The sequence below is a fragment of the Stenella coeruleoalba genome, assembly GCF_951394435.1.
Source record: "Stenella coeruleoalba genome assembly, chromosome: 11".
Classification (NCBI taxonomy): Eukaryota; Metazoa; Chordata; class Mammalia; order Artiodactyla; family Delphinidae; genus Stenella; species Stenella coeruleoalba.
Window position 1 is genome coordinate 58,214,655 of NC_137157.1, and position 17,117 is coordinate 58,231,771.

Genomic DNA, 17,117 nt, shown 5'->3' on the forward strand with positions numbered 1-17,117 from the left:
GTGCTGTCTTCGTCACGACTTTTTATCCGTAGCCATCCGTCTTTCTTGCGGGCTGAGCCGCCCCGAGGACTGGGAACTAAGGAGAATTGGAGGTTTTATGGGGCCACCGGGTTCCTGCTTAGCCCTGGGCAGTGTGGCCTTGGGGCCTCCGGACAAAATGGGGTCTGCTGTTGGTGTCCTGGCAAAAGCAGGGCAGAAAGGCCGTAGGCCGCGAGTCCAGGGCTGGGGAGATAGGAGCCGTTGCGGCGTCGGGGATGGAAGTGGGTTGCGTCTGGTGTTGGGAACCGCTTCACGAGAACCTAGAGGAGGTTAAGGGGTCACAGCCTTGGAACAGCCCCTCCGCACGCGCGCGCGCGCTCACACACACACTCTTATTGTGACAAGCGAGTGTTGGGACCTAGGACACCCTGTTTCTTCTCCTGGGTCCTGAAAGTCGGAAAACGGCAGTCCTTGAGGTCCTAGCCCAGGAAGCGGGGCGGGGGGGCGGGGCGGCGAGGGGAGACGACTGTTCAAGGTAGCGTCTGAAGTCTCCCATCCCGTGCTCAGGAGCCAGACCGCGAGCCTCTCCCTCGGGTGGAGAACGCAGTGGTAATTGCTTCTGTGTGGGATTTGGAGTGTGGAATAAAACGAATCCCTGGGCACTGGGAAATCCGCTCTCTGCAGAGTGTAGAGGAGCGGTAAAAGGTGGTGGTTCTGCTGATCAAAAATGGGAGGGTTACGTCGTGGTTTTCACCTATTCCAGCTGCTTTGGGGAGGGTTGTCCCACGCTTATGGTTTTCTAACAGCCCTCCGCAGTTTGAAGCTTGACTGTGGGTTGGGCAGCAGAACGGATCCGAGTCATTTCAGGCCTCCTTTTTATTCCCTTCAGAAATGCCCGGTGAAGCCACAGAAACCGTCCCTGCTACAGAGCAGGAGTTGCCACAGCCCCAGGCTGAGACAGGTAGGTTCCCCTAGACCCCTTGCCCTTGATTAAGATAGTAAGATTGACCCTAAAACTATTTGGTGGGTTAAGTGACAAATAGAATATACTTGTGTATTTCAGTGTTGACTCTCATTAAAGAAGATAGGGCTGTAGCTTTACCAGGGAGTAGAGTCCACAATAGTAGCTTTCCTGAAAGGACTTGCTTAGAGAGTGGAATAAAAACCGTATATTTAAGATTCGGGAACATTAAAAGCTCCATGGCTTGCTTTGTAGGTTATGAGAGCTGCTTCAAAGGTAGCTCTGTTGTGGAAGCCTCCCCTCACATAGGAAAACTGAGCAGGAAAGGGACTCTGATTCTTACCTGTTGGAACTAGGTGACACACTGGCAGGTCCAGGAGACCTGAGCTTTTGTGAAGTTCCAGCCAGCAGGTTGCAAGGTTTTAGATGGCAGTGCTTGGCATTGTGCCATCATCACATGCCTGGATAAGATGTTTGCTGATGGTAAATGTGTCCTACTGGGCCCCAGGCCCTCCTAGATTGGTTAACTTGTTTTATGGATTGGTGCTGAGACGTTTCTAGCGTGCTGGAACAGTGCCTGCATCAACAGCTTATCTGGAACCCAGAATTGAAATAGAGCCTTCCTTTGACTGCTCTTCGGCTTTGGAATTAATGAATGTAGAACATAGTGTAAGGCAAGTTTTGAATTCTGATTAAAGTACATTTCTATAAAACTTGAGAAGGGGTAGGGAAAAAATTTTTTTATGGTAGTCTTCTTGCTGATTAGTTGTGCAGAGCTAAACGAAGGGAATTTTCAGGCTGTGACCTCCATCCTCACCTTTTTTATTCCCCCTTTATGGTAAATGCATTATTTTCTTTTAAACTCCACCTGTGACTTAACGGCAATTTTTGTCTCCTTCTGGAATTAAAATAGAGTTGTTTATAGTTGAAAGCATTAAGGTTCTCCCTCCCCACCTGTCTGATTTTAGCAGCTGAAGGGATTAATACAGCTGCTAGCAAACAAAAAGGAGGGGGCCTCTGAGCTGGGAAGTAAACTATATGAAATCCTTGAACTGCAAGGGACTTAAGGAAGGTAAAAATAAAGGAATGGTCTCTAAAAGATTCTGTAGTTTCAGTGCTAACAAAACTTTAGAGAATCTCAACTTGATTTTACAAATGTGGAGACTGAAATTCAGATGAATTTAGAATAATCTGGATCAAGCTTCAAAATTAATGCTATTTGCTTCTGAAGCAATCCTTAGTGCTGTTAAACTTATTCCGGAATATTTTGAGATTGCACAGTAGGTTAGATGATAATATTAAGTAAGCACCCGTGATGAACACTTGGAGTATTTTTAATACATAACTATAATTAAATAATTATTAGAATGAATGAGGAAACTGACTCGGGATTCGTTATGGTGTCTAAAGCAAGTAATTTGGGCCTTAATCCCATCTTGAGGTCCAGTGAGATTAAAACATTCTAAGTTTCAAATTCTGATTAATATGTTTGAGAACATTTGCACTGTAATCATAAGATTTTCACCTACCAGCTCTTGAGGAAAAACTGCTTGAGCCACCTGTCTTTTCTGTAGTTGGGGTACTTTTGGTTGAGTGAATTTGGATGCTATAAGCTTTTTTTTTTTTTTTTTTTAAATAATACTCCCTTCTAGGTGTTGAGCATTTGTTGGTCTAATCCTGTGTTACCTCCTGATTAGTAAGCATGGTATTTTTTCATCATTTCGAAAACCTTTTGCTTAGGTTTACTCTAGTGCAGATAGTGCCTATTTTGGCAGAATGGCATACTCATCCGGATTAAGGGGTGGGGATCCAATGTATTTTCTCCACTCCAGTTCCCTACTTTCAAAATAGAACCACAGTCTGGTTTATTAAGTTGAGTTACAGTTTCATAATACAGTTCCTACCCTTGTGACTAAGCTGTCTCTCGTGGTCTAATTCATCTTAGATTGATGTTTGGAGACTTAACATTACTTAGAGACTGTAGAGTCCACCCATTTGTGGTTGGTTTTTTGTTTGACTTGGGTAAGGAAAATGAAGTGTAGGGAGGCTAAGTGAAGTAGTATTTAATACACAGTATTAAGGGTCAGATTTTTCCTGACTTAGTGGAAGCCTGAGCATTAAAAGGCCTGTTTTTTATCATTCAGCTCTGATTCCCCATCATTATTGCCACTGACTGTCTTCCTTGTTCCAGTTTTCAGTATTTGTTTCAGTTAGTTCATGCTCCTTGGGTAGACAGGGTAGAACTGTTCTAGTGGTGATTCTATGGCCTGTGAGAAAGACTTAGGGTTTGTTTGAGGGGGGAAGGGAAGAGCACAACTGGGAAAGGGTAGAAAGCATGCTGTTCCCAACTTACTCCTGGGCCTGTGCTCCCCATTTAGAGACTAATAGGCTGCTCTTAGACTGTTTTTCACCCTAAAATATTTCACTTACTTTAGTAGAACTTGGGAAATGTGGGAGATGAGGAGAGGGATGTATTCTTACTTGACCACTGAAGTATGTTTGGGGAAGATTGCTGTTGCTTGTCACCTTTGTCTAATCCTGTATGGTGACTTTCATTCTCAGATTTAAAATTCCAATGTTTTCTGTGAGGCATGTTGTACCAAGTTGGGCTGTATAACTCACCTTTGTTTTTTTCCTTCCCTTTCCTCCTTTATCCTCTTTTTGTTTTTTGTTTCTTGTTTTTTTTTTTTTTTTTTTGCTTTTCTCCTCCAGCTTTGCTTCCTGTGTCTTCAGCCTTGAGTGTCACTGCTGCTTTAGGGCAGCCTAAACCTACCCCTACCCCTACCCCTCCTTGTTCCCTGGCCTCCCAGCAATGCCCTCTGGCAACCCCTAACCAGCCTTCCTCATTCCTTTCTCCCTCTACTATTGCCTCAACCCCTTTTGAAGCTCCTTTTCCTGAGTCATCCACTGGGACAGCCCTGCCTTTGGGAGCTGCCCCTCCCCCCACTGGCCCCCCAGCTTTCCTACCAAACCTAATAGGGCCTCCCATCTCCCCAGCTGCCTTAGCTCTGGCCTCTCCCATAATAACTCCAACTCTGAAAGGTGTTCATTCCTCTTCAGCTCCCTTGGCTCTGGTGGCCTTGGCTCCCCACTCAGTTCAGAAGAGCTCTGGCTATCCACCTAACCCTCCTAGTTCACCTCCTTCGGTTGCTGTGATTGAGTCAGGGTCAGTGACGTCTCTATCAGCTCCAGTTGCTTCCTCAGAACCAAAGCCCTCTCCTCTTCAAGCTCCCTCTCAAGTAGTCCCTAATCCAAAAGGTACCCCCAGCCCTCCAGGTATAGTCAGTGCTGTTTCTTCCCATCTTGTAACTCCTTTGGTTTCTCTTCAGTCTGGACTAGCCTCATGTCCTCAGACGCCACCTGCCACTCCCTTAGCCATTCCTTCCCCTCAGGTCAAAGGCATCCCTATTTCCTCAGCTCTGACTTCTCCACAAAACCCTGCAAGCCTCAGCCTAAAGGGACCCCTTAGTCCACCTGCTGCTTTATCTCTTTCAACTCAGTCTATTCCTGTGGCTCCTCATGCCCCCCCAGTTTTCCTCACTGCTCTTGGTTCTCCTGTTCAACCTTCAGGTTCTAATATTCTGTCAGATCCCATAGAGGATACTGTTTCTGTAGATCATTCTTCCACGGGTACCTCTTACCCTTCTCAGAGATCTCTAATTTCTCCCCTTCTTTCCAAAAATGAGGTGGTTCCTACTGCTGAGGCTGCTTTTCCAGGGGGAGCTCCAACTTCCCCTCTGGCTCTGTCTGCTGACAAAGGCCTCTCTACTATCACTGACATAGCCTCTTCCAATGTAGCTACCTCTTCTCTGATATCTCCTACAGCCTCTCTGATTCTCAAAGACTCTCCTAGTGCTGCTCATCAACCTTTGGTGGCCCAGATTCTTGGTTCTTCTCCAGGGAGGCCAGGCTTGAAAGAAGCTCCTGTTTCTTCTGTTGGAACCACCCCACTTGGGATGGCTAACTCCTCTACAGTTTCTGCAGCATCTATTACCTTTGAGGTAGCTACTTGTGTCTCTCTTCCAGTTTCATCAGGTCCCATGAGCAGTAAGGACTCAGTTTCCCAAACTGCCTTGGTTATGGCGCCTGTGGCTCCCAAAGAGCTTCCTACTCCTCAAGTAACCACCACTCTGGGGATACCTGTCTCTCAACCTCTGCCAGCCCCCGAGAACCCCAAAAGTCTCCCTGTTTCACCAGCCCTGGCAGCCCCTAAAAATCTCCCTTCTCTCCAAAGTACATCATCTTCTCTGGAGATAGCTCTTTCTCCTGAAGCCACCTTAGCAAAGAAAAGCTTCCTAGAGCCTCTCCCTCTAGTTAAGCCAGCCAGTACTACTACCTCTTCTCTGGGGGTCAACTCCCCAACCTCTATAATCAAGACAGATTCTTATGCAAGCCCAGATCCAACTAGTCTGCTTCTCAAAAGTTCTCTCACTACCCCAATCGTAAGTACATTTCCTTTGGAAAGCACTGCCATTGATGGGATGGCTCCTACAACTGCCAAAGGTACCTCCACTCCTATACCTGTAGCCAGTCCTTTTCTAGAAGGAGCTGTCTCTTTAGATTCTAAAAGCCACCCTGCCAAGAAGAGTACTTCCACTCTTACTACTTTACCTTTGGTCCCTCCAACCTCTGAAAGTTGCCCTCTGGCTCCAGCTGTGACTTTATCTCCCCAGAATGTTTCTGCTTCTCCAGCTGCTGTGGCACAGGTCCCTGAAATTCCCAAGTCTGAGTCTTTTCCCCCTCTTCCTCCAGCTGGTACTCCTCAAGGTGCAAAGAAAGTTCATGGTATTTCTCAAACTTCAGCATTGGCACCTGTGGCTTCCTCTCCTGAAGGGTACCCAACTGAGGATTCTGGTGCTTCTGTTACTGCATCTTCCAAAGGAACTTACCTAACTGACTCCCCATCTCCTTTAGGGACTAGTGTGTCTCCTCAAACCAAAAGAACTCCAACCAAGAAGGGTTCAGCCACTACTACCTTAAGTCTTGCTCCTTCTGTTTCTAAAAGTGTACCTGCTATCCCTGATACTCCTGCTGGAAATCTGTCATTCACTGTTTCTCCAGTTGAACCTTCCTCTCTTCCAGAGGCCAATCTTTCTTTTCATGTCCGTAAAGGATCACTAGCCAAGAAGCATTCCCCTACTCCCCCATCCCCCAAAGAGGCTCCCATTCCCCTACCTATGTCTTCTCCTTCCCCCAAAGCAGGGCCAGCAACCCCATCCCCTAAAGAAACCCTAACTCCTCCAGCTGTGACTCCTTCCTCCCCCAAAGGAGCCCCAGCAACTCTGTCTCCCAGAGAGTCCCCAGCTACCCCATCTCCCAAAGAGGCCCCCAGTCCCTCAGTTGTGGCTCCTCCTTCCCCCAAAGGGGGACCAGCAACCTCATTACCTAAAGAGACCCCCACTCCTCCAGCTGTGACTCCTTCCTCCCCCAAAGGAGCCCCAACTACCCCACCTCCCAAAGGAGCCCTTACTTCCCCCAAAGGGGGCCCAGCAACCCCATCTCCCAGAGAGCCCCTCACTCCATCAGCTGCAGCTCCTCCCTCTCCCAAAGGGGGCCCAGCAACCACATCTCCCAAAAGAGCCCCAGCTACCCCACCTCCAAAGGGGGGCTCCACTCCCCCAGCTGTGGCTCCTCCCTCCCCCAAAGGAGGCCCAGCAACTCCATCTCCCAAAGAGGCTCCTGTTCCCTCAGCTCTGACTCCTTCCTCCCTCAAAGGGACTCCAGCCCCCATAAGAGCTCCAGCTATCCCACCTCCCATAGAGGATTCCACTCCCCCAGCTGTGGTTCCTCCCTCCCCCAAAGGAGGCCCAGCAACTCCGTCTCCCAAAAGAGCCTCAGCTGCCCCACCTCCCAAAAGAGATTCCACTCCCCCAGTTATGGTTCCTCACACCCCCAAAGAGGCCCCAGCAACTCCACTCAAAGGAGCCTCAACTCCCTCAGCTGTGGCTCCTCCCTCTCCAAAAAAGGCCCCAGCAACTCCATCACTCAAAGGAATCCCCACTCCCTCAGCTGTGGCTCCTCCCTCCCCCAAAGGGGGCCCAGCAACTCCATCTCCCAAAAGAGCCCCAGCTACTTCACCTCTCAAAGGAGACCCTACTCCCCCATCTGTGGCTCCTCCCTCCCCCAAAAAAGCCTCAGCAACTCTGGTCCCCAAAGAGTCTCCAGCAACCCCAGACCCCAAAGAAGTCCCCGCTTCCCCAGCCATGGCTCCTTCCTCCCCCAAAGGGGGCCCAGCAACTCCATCTCCCAGAAGAGCCCCAGCTGCCCCACCTCTCAGAGGAGACCCTACTCCGCCATCTGTGACTCCTCCCTCCCCAAAAAGAGCCTCAGCAACTCCAGCTCTCAAAGAGGTCCCTACTCCCTCAGCTGTAACTCCTTCCTCCCCCCAAAAGTCTCTAGCCCCGAAAGGGGGGCCAGCAACCTCATCCTCCAAAGGGGCTCCCACTCCCCCAGCTGTGATTCCTCCCTCCCCCAAAGAGCCCTGTACTTCCCCAGTTTCAGTCACATGTCCCTTGGGGTCCACTGCACCTCAGGCATCTAAAGGGCCCCCAATAAAGAAAGGCCCCACAGCTCTCAAAGCAGTGCTTGATGCTCCAGCTCTAGAAAGTGCACCAGTCGTCACAGCTCCCACTCAGAAGAAGAGTTCTGTTTCACCTCCTGTGTGCCCAGATCCCTCAGCTCAGAATGGTACTAAAGGATCCCTTCCTGCAGTGGCTCCAGCTCCTCTACTGACAGTCTGCACTCAGAAAGGTTCTTCTCCAAAGGCTCCAAAAGCCCTCCCTACTTCTCTCTTAAAGGGCAAAGACTCTTTCCATTCCCCAAAGGGCCCCTTGGCTCCTCCTGAGTCTGAGACGTCTACCCCTTCAGCAGCAGCTGCCCCAGAGAAGGTCCTTCCTAAAGCTGGATCTGCATCTGTCTCTCCAGCACCTACCCCATCAGTCTCTCTGCCTCTTGCTCCCTCCCCAGTTCCCCCTCTGCTCCCTAAACAGCAATCTCTGCCGTCCTCACCTGGGCTGGTGCTGGAATCACCCCGTAAGCCCTCAGCCCCTGCTGATGAGGATGAGCTGCCGCCTCTGATTCCCCCGGAGCCAATCTCGGGGGGAGTGCCTTTCCAGCCGGTCCTCGTCAACATGCCCACCCCCAAACCTGCTGGGATCCCTGCCCCAACCCCCTCTGCCAAGCAGCCTGTTCTGAAGAATAATAAGGGTATTTGCCTTGGTTTGCCGTGTGCATGGTGTGTTGCCCACAACCCTCTGGGGGCTACCCACCGATACTAACCGTAGGATGCGCCGCTTTCTCCAGTATATCTGCTTGTGTTTGGACGTAGAACGATAAGTTTAAATGCCAAAGCTCTAGGAATATGAAACAATCTTGGTTTTCACCTCAGATGGTCTGTTGTGTACCATCCTGTGTAATGTGGTTCAGACTAACTCTGGATCTGTCATCTTTTTTACCTAACTGATCTGACATTGAAAACCAAGACCTTCTAGACCTTTAATTTGCTCTAAACTCTACTATATCACTAACTTTGTCCCTGGGCCTGGGATTTGCTAAAATATTGGGAAATCTAGAACTACTTGAATTTCTTTTCACATCTTAGACTTAGTAATAACCAGTGCCCAGGGACTCCCTTTTCTTAAAAGACCTATTTTTCCTAGCCTGGGAATGGTGCAGGTGTATGCTTTTTCCCTTAGTAGTCTATTGATGCTTGGCCTTTGAATTGAGGGAAACGTAAATATGTGAATTATTTTTGGAAGAAATGGAAGAGGTCACAAGAGAGTATCTAGTAGAGGTGGCTACAGAACTGTAGATCAGCATTTTTGAGAATCTTCAAGCTGTGTTGATTAGATCAAACTGCTAGGGTGAGTGGTTTGAAAATAAGGCTAAATGTGTGTACACAACTGCTTTTGGCCTCCCCCAACCCAGTTTAAAGGATGAGGGGAAATCGTCCCCCACCCCACCCCCAGTCTGCCTCCACAATGTGATCTTACTTTTTTTTCACTTAAGTATATCTGGAGGCACCTTGTTTACCAGAACCTTTCTAAGACGGTTGGGCTCTTGGGCAGAATTTGGCGTTACATAAGTCATTGGTGTTTACCTGTGCCATAAGTGAAGACCTTGAGGGAAAGGAAGCAGTTACATAAACTGCTCGGCTGTATCTAGTAATTATCTCTCGTTTCTGGGGCTGGGTCTTTAATAGATGTGTACACACTAGTTTGTGACTGAGTTGGGGGCTATCGTATCAGTACGAGCTGGCTTCATACAAGTCAGTTGGTTTACACTTAATTTTGCGAGGTCTAGCATAAGCCAGTGACCTCTAGTCTGGGGAGGCCATGGTGAGGTGCCTCTTCCTTGTAATCTTTACTATAAAATAGTAAAAGTTACTTGTCTTCTTAGGGTCTGGAACAGAATCTGATAGTGATGAATCAGTACCAGAGCTTGAGGAACAGGATTCTACACAGGCAACCACACAACAAGCCCAGGTAGGTATTCTCTTTTTTTTTTTTTTTTTTTTAATATCTCTTTTTTTTTTTTTTTTTTAATAAATTTACTTATTTATTTTTGGCTGAATTGGGTCTTCATTGTTGCGTGTGGGCTTTCTCTAGTTGCGGCGGGCGAGGTTTACTCTTTGTTGAGGTGCGTGGGCTCCTCATTGCGGTGGCTTCTGTTGTGGAGCGTGGGCTCTAGGCACATGGGCTTCAGTAGTTGTGGCACATGGGCTCAGTAGTTGTGGCTCACAGGCTCTAGAGCACAGGCTCAGTAGTTGTGGCGCACGGGCTTAGTTGCTCCGCGGCATGTGGAATTTTGCCGGACCAGGGCTCAAACCTGTGTCCCCTGCATTGGCAGGCGGATTCTTAACCACTGCACCAGGTGGGTATTCTCTTAACTTACTAGTGTAAGTACTAGTAAGTTAAGGAGGTCAAGGAAGCATTGGAGGACCAGTGTTGATCAGAGAAGCTGACTTACGTATTTGGAGCTGTGAATCTTCATAAAGGGAAAACCACATAGGGATTGTGGTATCCAGGTCTTACATTCCAGTTTACTCATAGCTGTTTGATCTTCTTAGCTGGCAGCGGCAGCTGAAATCGATGAAGAACCAGTCAGTAAAGCAAAACAGAGCCGGAGTGAAAAGAAGGCACGGAAGGTAAGAGTTTAAGTTATAAAGAAGGATTAAAGGTGCTGATGAAGCACCTTTCGAGAGGGGAAACTGTGGTGGAACTCTTGGTAGTGGTATAAACACGTTTAGTTAAACTAACAGAAGTTAACTATGGCAGAAAGCCCAGGAGGCCTGGAAATCAATTCTGTATTTTTCCTTTTCTTAGCCCACAGAAAGTCTTTGCTTAGAATGTAGTTTTATTATGTTCCTTACTTCCTGAAGCTGCTTCTAAAGAAGTTGAAAACCTGATGTTCTTTTTTATTCTTTAGGCTATGTCCAAACTGGGTCTTCGACAGGTTACAGGGGTTACTAGAGTCACTATCCGGAAATCTAAGAATATCCTTTTTGTCATCACAAAACCAGATGTATACAAGAGCCCAGCTTCAGATACCTACATAGTTTTTGGGGAAGCCAAGGTAAGGAAAGTTCTTGGGAGTTGCTCTAGACCGGGGTTTCTCAACCTCAGCGCTATTGACATTTTGGGTCAAATAATTCTTTGTTGTGGAAGGGCTGTCTGTTTAGCAACATCACTTGCAGTGTGATGGGGAACAAAATCACCACCACCCCCAGTGGAGAACCACTGCTTTAGACCTAAGTTATTTCTTTGCAGTAATATATAATCCAAGTGAGGCCGCGTGATTTAAAGATAACGTAGTAAGTTAATGTGAAGTGGGTTTAAGAGCGGGAGTTTGGAAAAGATATAAATGATTTCTTTGGTTTGCTGCTGATCAATCTACTCACATGAATCTCTCTATTTTCTGCCTTATAGATCGAGGATTTATCTCAGCAAGCACAGTTAGCAGCTGCTGAGAAATTCAAAGTTCAGGGTGAAGCTGTCTCAAACATTCAAGAAAACACACAGACTCCAACTGTACAAGAGGAGAGTGAAGAGGAAGAGGTATATAAGGAAATCTTTTGTGCTTTTAATCCTCACAAGATAATATTATGTTTGTATTGATGGGTGGATTCTATATTATTTTAGGCTCTTGAACTCCATTGAGTTAAGTAGCTTTTGAGTTATATTAAGAGCTAGATTCAGGAGATGCCTGACAGAACTACTGAAGTTGTTCTTGCCTTTAGTTTATTAAGTGTTTTTTCTCTCTCTTTTAGGTTGATGAAACAGGTGTGGAAGTTAAGGACATAGAATTGGTCATGTCACAAGCAAATGTGTCGAGAGCAAAGGCAGTCCGAGCCCTGAAGAACAACAGTAATGATATTGTAAATGCTATTATGGTAAGTGTCCAAGCCTTTATTCCTTGACTCCCTCTGCCCTAACCAGTCGTGGGTGACTTTATTTTCTGTGCTTAATATCAGCCAATTAGGAAGCCTCTTTCCAAAGCCTTTTCTGAGTTGCCTCAGGTTTTAGTGACCTGAATTCTCTCAATTTGCCTGTAACCACCTCTGATGATCTCTTTTCTCTTACAGGAATTAACAATGTAACCATCTTGAAAAGAGGACCTTTTTTTGGTGTTTCAAAAGAGTAACTGCAGCTGGGTTTGAAATTTGTACTGTTTCTATCATTAATAAAGTTATGGCTTCTTGTTGGATGAACTCAGTTGGTGCTTGATCTCTTCCCCCCAAAAAACATGAAAGCCCTAGAAATGAAAAGGTTTAGTACTTCAGGTTCCCCTCTTAAAACCTAGCCTTTTCACCTCTTGTGAGATGATAACTGTTCAGGCTATCTATTAGGAACTTCTTGTTCTCAGAGACAACTGAAAGTTTCTCATTTCTTTCCCAGATGTTAACTAGTAGCAAATCCTGATTATTCTTATTCATTTTTTTAAATAAATTTATTTACTTTTTATTATTTATTTTTGGCTGCGTTGGGTCTTCGTTGCGGTGCGCAGGCTTCTCATTGCAGTGGCTTCTCGTTGCAGAGCATGGAGGCACGCGGGCTTAGTTGCTCCGCGGCATGTGGGATCTTCCCGGACCAGGGCTCAAACCTGTGTCCCCTGCGTTGGCAGGCGGATTCTTAACCACTGCGCCACCAGGGAAGTCCCTGATTCTTCTTTATTTAATAATTATCCCCTTCTCTGACCTGCGATCTTTCTGAATACATATTGGGCCCCGTCTGGCTTCTGTGGCAAGCATTTCATGTTGGTTACATCTTGTCATGTAAGAGCTTGGGACAAAGTTGGAGAGAATGCATAGTGGGTGGGGGTGAAATGACAGTACTTTGTAGCAAATGAAAAGGTACCTCACGAAGGAGAGATTTTGACTATTGATATACAGTACAAGCACTCTGCTCTTAGACATACACTGTACAGGTATATATTAATCTACAAAGTAAATTATGATTAGGGTAGCCATAGTTATGCTAGGATAATAAATGAAAACCAGAACTGTACCAGGCAAACTGGTACATACAATTAGCCAGTTCGTGATAAATATAGATAGCTCTATAGAAGTCCTAAGAAGAATGAAAGTTCTGCGTTTAGGTTGTTAGGAAATGGTTTGGGGAAAAGTGGAGGGCTTAAAATTTGGAAATAGGAAGCCTACAAGTAAATGTAGAGTCAAGAATCCTAAAATGAATAAGTGGTAAGACACTTAGAATGAATATTAGGATAAGAATAAATTAGACTAACATTGCTGAAGGCTTTTGGAACTAAAGTTTAGATCTTTTTTTATTATTTTCTCAATCTCTGAGAAAGTAGGCATTATTTTAGCAGTTGTGATTAAAAGCTGAGGACCAAAGAGGTTAAATGACTTCCACAAAGACCAGAGCCCTTTCGCTGTGGTAGGCTACTCTGGAGAAGCACAGATGGGTGTCTGGGGGAGGAGGATGATCTGCTTCCATTTCACTGGAGTAGAACAAATTAGATCATTAAATGAACAAAGTCTCATGAGGCTAAAGTCTGCCAAGTCTGAGTCAGCCTAGTAATTCTCATTTCAGGAAGAAATTAGGGATATTAACTCATTTCCTCACCCTTCCCTCTACAGAGTTCACAAACTGCCAATTCTTGGTTACATTTTTAGAGAAGTATCTTGTTGAAGGCTACTACTGCCACTGGTAACTGTAATGCTCTTTATTTCCACCTCAAAGACCTTGCTGTTGCTACCCCTTCTACCATGTATTACTGGCAAACCTCAGAGATGTGGCTTCGGTTGCAGACCACCACAATAAACAAATATCACAGTACAGTGAGTCATGAATTTTTTTTGGTTTTCCAGTGCATATAGAAGTTATGTATACACTACATTGTAGTCTATTAGTGTGTGATACCATTATGTCTAAAAAACAGTGTACAGCAAGTCCCCTACATATGAATGAGTTCTGAGAGCACATTCGTAAGTCCAGTTTGTTCGTAAGTCCAATAATTAGCCTAGGTACCCAACTAACAATCGGCTATGTAGTATAGTACTGTACTGTAACAGGTTTATAATATTTTTCACACAATACATAAAAAGCAAACATTTTTAATCTTACAGTACATTACCTTGGACAACAGCTGGCATACAGGGGCTGGCATCGAGTGATCGGGTAAGAAGAGTTACTGGAGGACGGAGAGGAGGTGGGAGATGGTAGAGCTGAAGGACCGTCAGCAGTAGGAGACAGAGGGCAAGCTGCAATTTCACTCGCCTGACATTGATGGCACAGGTTCTGGTTCCTTGCTGGTTTCAATTCCATCTATCCCCTTGAGAAAACAATCCAGTGATGTCTGGGTAATAGCTCTTTTTTTCTAGTCATAGATGACACGGTAGCACTGGATTGCTTTCTGAACGGCTGCTGCAGCCTTCATGTACCGTTCTATGTTCAGGTCCTGTGCCTCAAAAACTAACAGTGCTGCCTCAAGTAAAGAAAATCCCCTTACCATTTGCTGTGTTGTGAATCTCTTCGGTTCTTCAGTTACTTCTTCCTCTTGTCTCTTCGTCCTTTCTCTGGGCCTCCAATTCCATTGTTACCACTTGGTGCTTGTTAGCAGTACCAGCTACATCACCACTGCTTTAACCTTGCTTCTGGACATCCTGGGCTTGGTAAAGATACTGTACTACTGTACTGTATATAGTACTGTACAGTAAAGTACACAGAAGCACAACCACTTTTGGATGAACGCACGTGACAACGTACACCAGACACAGGAACTAACTTACGTGACTGGACAAACGAACGCGTGTTTGCATCTTTGAAAGTTCTCAACTTGAAGGTTCGTATGTAGGGGACTTACTGTACAGGCAAGTGGTTAAGACTCCACGCTTCCACTGCAGGGGGCGCATGTTCGATCCCTGGTCAGGGAACTAAGATCCCACATGCCGTGCAGCATGGACAAAAAAATAATTAAAATAGTGTACATACCTTACTTAAAGAATATTGCTAAAAAATTCTATCATCTGAGCCTTCGAGTCATAATTCTTCATTTTACTGGTGGAGGGTCTTGTTGAAGGCTACTGACTGATCAGGTGGGGATTTCTGAAGGTTGGGGTAACTATTTTTTTGGCCACACCACATGACTTGCAGGATCTTAGTTCCCTGACCAGGGATAGAACCCCGGTCCTCAGCAGTGAGAGTGTGGAGTCCTAACCACTGGACCACCAGGGAACTCCCTGGGGTAACTTTCTTAAATAAGACAACAATGAAGTTTGCCACATCGATTGACTTTTCCCTTCACGAACGATTTCTCTGCAATGCTGTTTTGATAGCATTTTCACCCACAGCACTTATGTCAAAATTGGAGTCAATCTTCTCAAACCCTGCCGCTGCTATATCAACTAAGTTTATGTAGTATTCTAAATTCTTTGTTGTCATTTCAAAATCTTCACAGTGTCTTCAGCAAGAGTAGATTCCATCTCAAGAAACTACTTTGCTCATCCATAAGAAGCAACTCATCCATTCACGTTCTATCATGAGATTGTAGCAATTCAGGTACATCTTCAGGCTCCACTTCTTATTCTAGTTCTCTTGCTGTTTCCACATCGGCAGTTACTTCCTCCACTGAAATCTTGAACCCCTTAAAGTCATTCATGAGTGTTGGAATGAGCTTCCAAACTCTTGTTTAATATTGATGTTTTGACCTCTTCTCATGAGTCACTAATGCTCTTCATGGCATCTGGAATGGTGAATCTTTTCCAGAAGGTTTTCAATTTACTTTGCCCAGATTCCCAGAGGAATCACTATGGCAGCTATAAGCCTTACAAAATGTATTTCTTAAGTCATAAGAGTTGAAATTACCCCTTGATTCCTGGACTGCAGAATGGATGTGTTAGGTGTGAAAACAACATTAACTTCACTACATCTGTCAGAGCTCTTGGGTGACCAGGTGCATTGTCAATGAGCACAATGAGTATTTTGAAAGGAATCTTTTTTCTGGCAGTAAGTCAACAGTGGGTTTAAAATATTCAGTAAACCATGTTGTAAACAGATGTGCTGTCATCCAGGCTCTGTTGTCCCAGTTACAGAGCACAGGCAGAGTAGACTTAGCATAATTTTTAAGAGCCCTAGGATTTCTGGAATGGATGATAAATGAGCATTGGCTTCAACTTAAAAGTCACCAGCTGCATTATCCCCTAACGAGAGTCAGCCTGTCCTTTGAAACTTTGAAGCCGGGCATTGATTTCTCTCTACCTGTGAAAGTCCTGCATGGTATCTTCTTCCAATATAAAGCTGTTTTGTCTACACTGAAAATCTGTTTAGTATAGCCACCTTCATTAATTACCTGAGCTAGATCTTCTGGATAACTTTCTGCAGCTTCTACATCAGCACATGCTTCTTCACCTTGCCCTTCTGTGTCATGGAGATGGCTTACTTCCTTAAACCTCATGAACCAACCTCCACCAACGTCACATTTTTCTTCTGCAGCTTCCTCACCTCTGCACCTTCATCAAATCTAAGAGAGTTGGGGCCTTGCTCTGGATTAGGCTTTGGTTTAAGGGAATGTTGTGGCTGGTTTGATCTTCTGTCCAAACCACTAAAAATTCTCCATATCAGCAATAAGACAGTTTTGCTTTCTTTGTGTGTTACTGGAGCAGCACTAATTTACTTTAAGAACTTTTTCATTGCATTCACAACTTGGCCAACTGTTTGGTGTAATTTAGGCCTAGCTTTCAACCTATCTCTGCTTTTGACATGGCTTCCTCACTAAGTTTAATCATTTCTAGCTCTTGATTTAAAAAGAGAGATGTGGGCTTCCCTGGTGGTGCAGTGGTTAAGATATCCGCCTGCCAGTGCAGGGGACACGGGTTCGAGCCCTGGGCCGGGAAGATCCCACATGCCGCAGAGCAACTAAGCCCGTGCGCCACAACTACTGAGCCTGCGCTCTAGAGTCCATGAGCCACAACTACTGAAGCCCACGCGCCTGGAGCCCGTTCTCCACAACAAGAGAAGCCACCGCAATGAGAAGCCCACGCACCGCAACGAAGAGAAGCCCCTGCTTACTGCAACTAGAGAAAAGCCCGCGCGCAGCAACGATGACCCAACACAGCCAATAAATAAATTAATTTTTTAAAAACTGATGTTTTATAATTCCTGTACATGAGTTCCTACTCTTAATACATAGTTATAATATACCCAAAAAAGTTCGTGTTCTGCAAGTTTTAAAACTTTAAATAAAATTATATTGTGCATTACATATCTTCATGCAAATTGCCTTTCATTTCAACTTACTTTCCAAGATTTATCTATGATGATAGATGTAGTTCTATTCATTCTCTTCCTGGTCCATTGTAGTCTGCCTTTTTTTTTTAATATTCCCTATTTTTCTTTTTTTTTAAAAAGGGTTTTATTTATTTACTTATTTGGCTGCGTTGGGTCTTCGTTGCTGCACATGGGCTTTTTCTAGTTGCAGTGAGCAGGGGCTACTCTTCGTTGCGGTGTGCAGGCTTCTCATTGCAGTGGCTTCTGTTGCTGTGGAGCACAGGCTCTAGGCACACGGGCTTCAGTAGTTGTGGCATATGGTCTCAGTTGTGGCTCGCAGGCTCTAGATCACAGGCTCAGTAGTTGTGGTGCATGGGCTTAGTTGCTCCACAGCATGTGGGATCTTCCCCAACCAGGGCTCGAACCCATTTCCCCTGCATTGGCAGGTGGAT

General features: G+C 45.6%; 1 protein-coding gene across 2 annotated transcripts; it reads left to right on the forward strand.

Annotated features, from left to right (window-relative positions):
- Positions 1-70: 70 nt before the first annotated feature.
- NACA (nascent polypeptide associated complex subunit alpha) lies at positions 71-11,642 on the forward strand. Of its 2 annotated transcripts, none has more exons than XM_079937225.1 (7): positions 71-92; positions 869-940; positions 9,338-9,423; positions 10,008-10,085; positions 10,367-10,513; positions 10,867-10,995; positions 11,208-11,372. In XM_079937225.1, exons 2-7 carry the CDS (start codon positions 871-873, stop codon positions 11,355-11,357), a joined length of 660 nt encoding a protein of 219 aa, XP_079793351.1. In that variant the 5' UTR covers positions 71-92; positions 869-870; the 3' UTR covers positions 11,358-11,372. The 2 variants fall into 2 exon arrangements, with proteins under 2 accessions (XP_079793351.1, XP_079793350.1); XM_079937224.1 differs by lacking the exons at positions 71-92; positions 869-940 and adding exons at positions 967-8,146; positions 11,523-11,642 and having other exon boundaries at positions 11,208-11,330.
- The last annotated feature ends 5,475 nt before the right edge of the window (positions 11,643-17,117 follow it).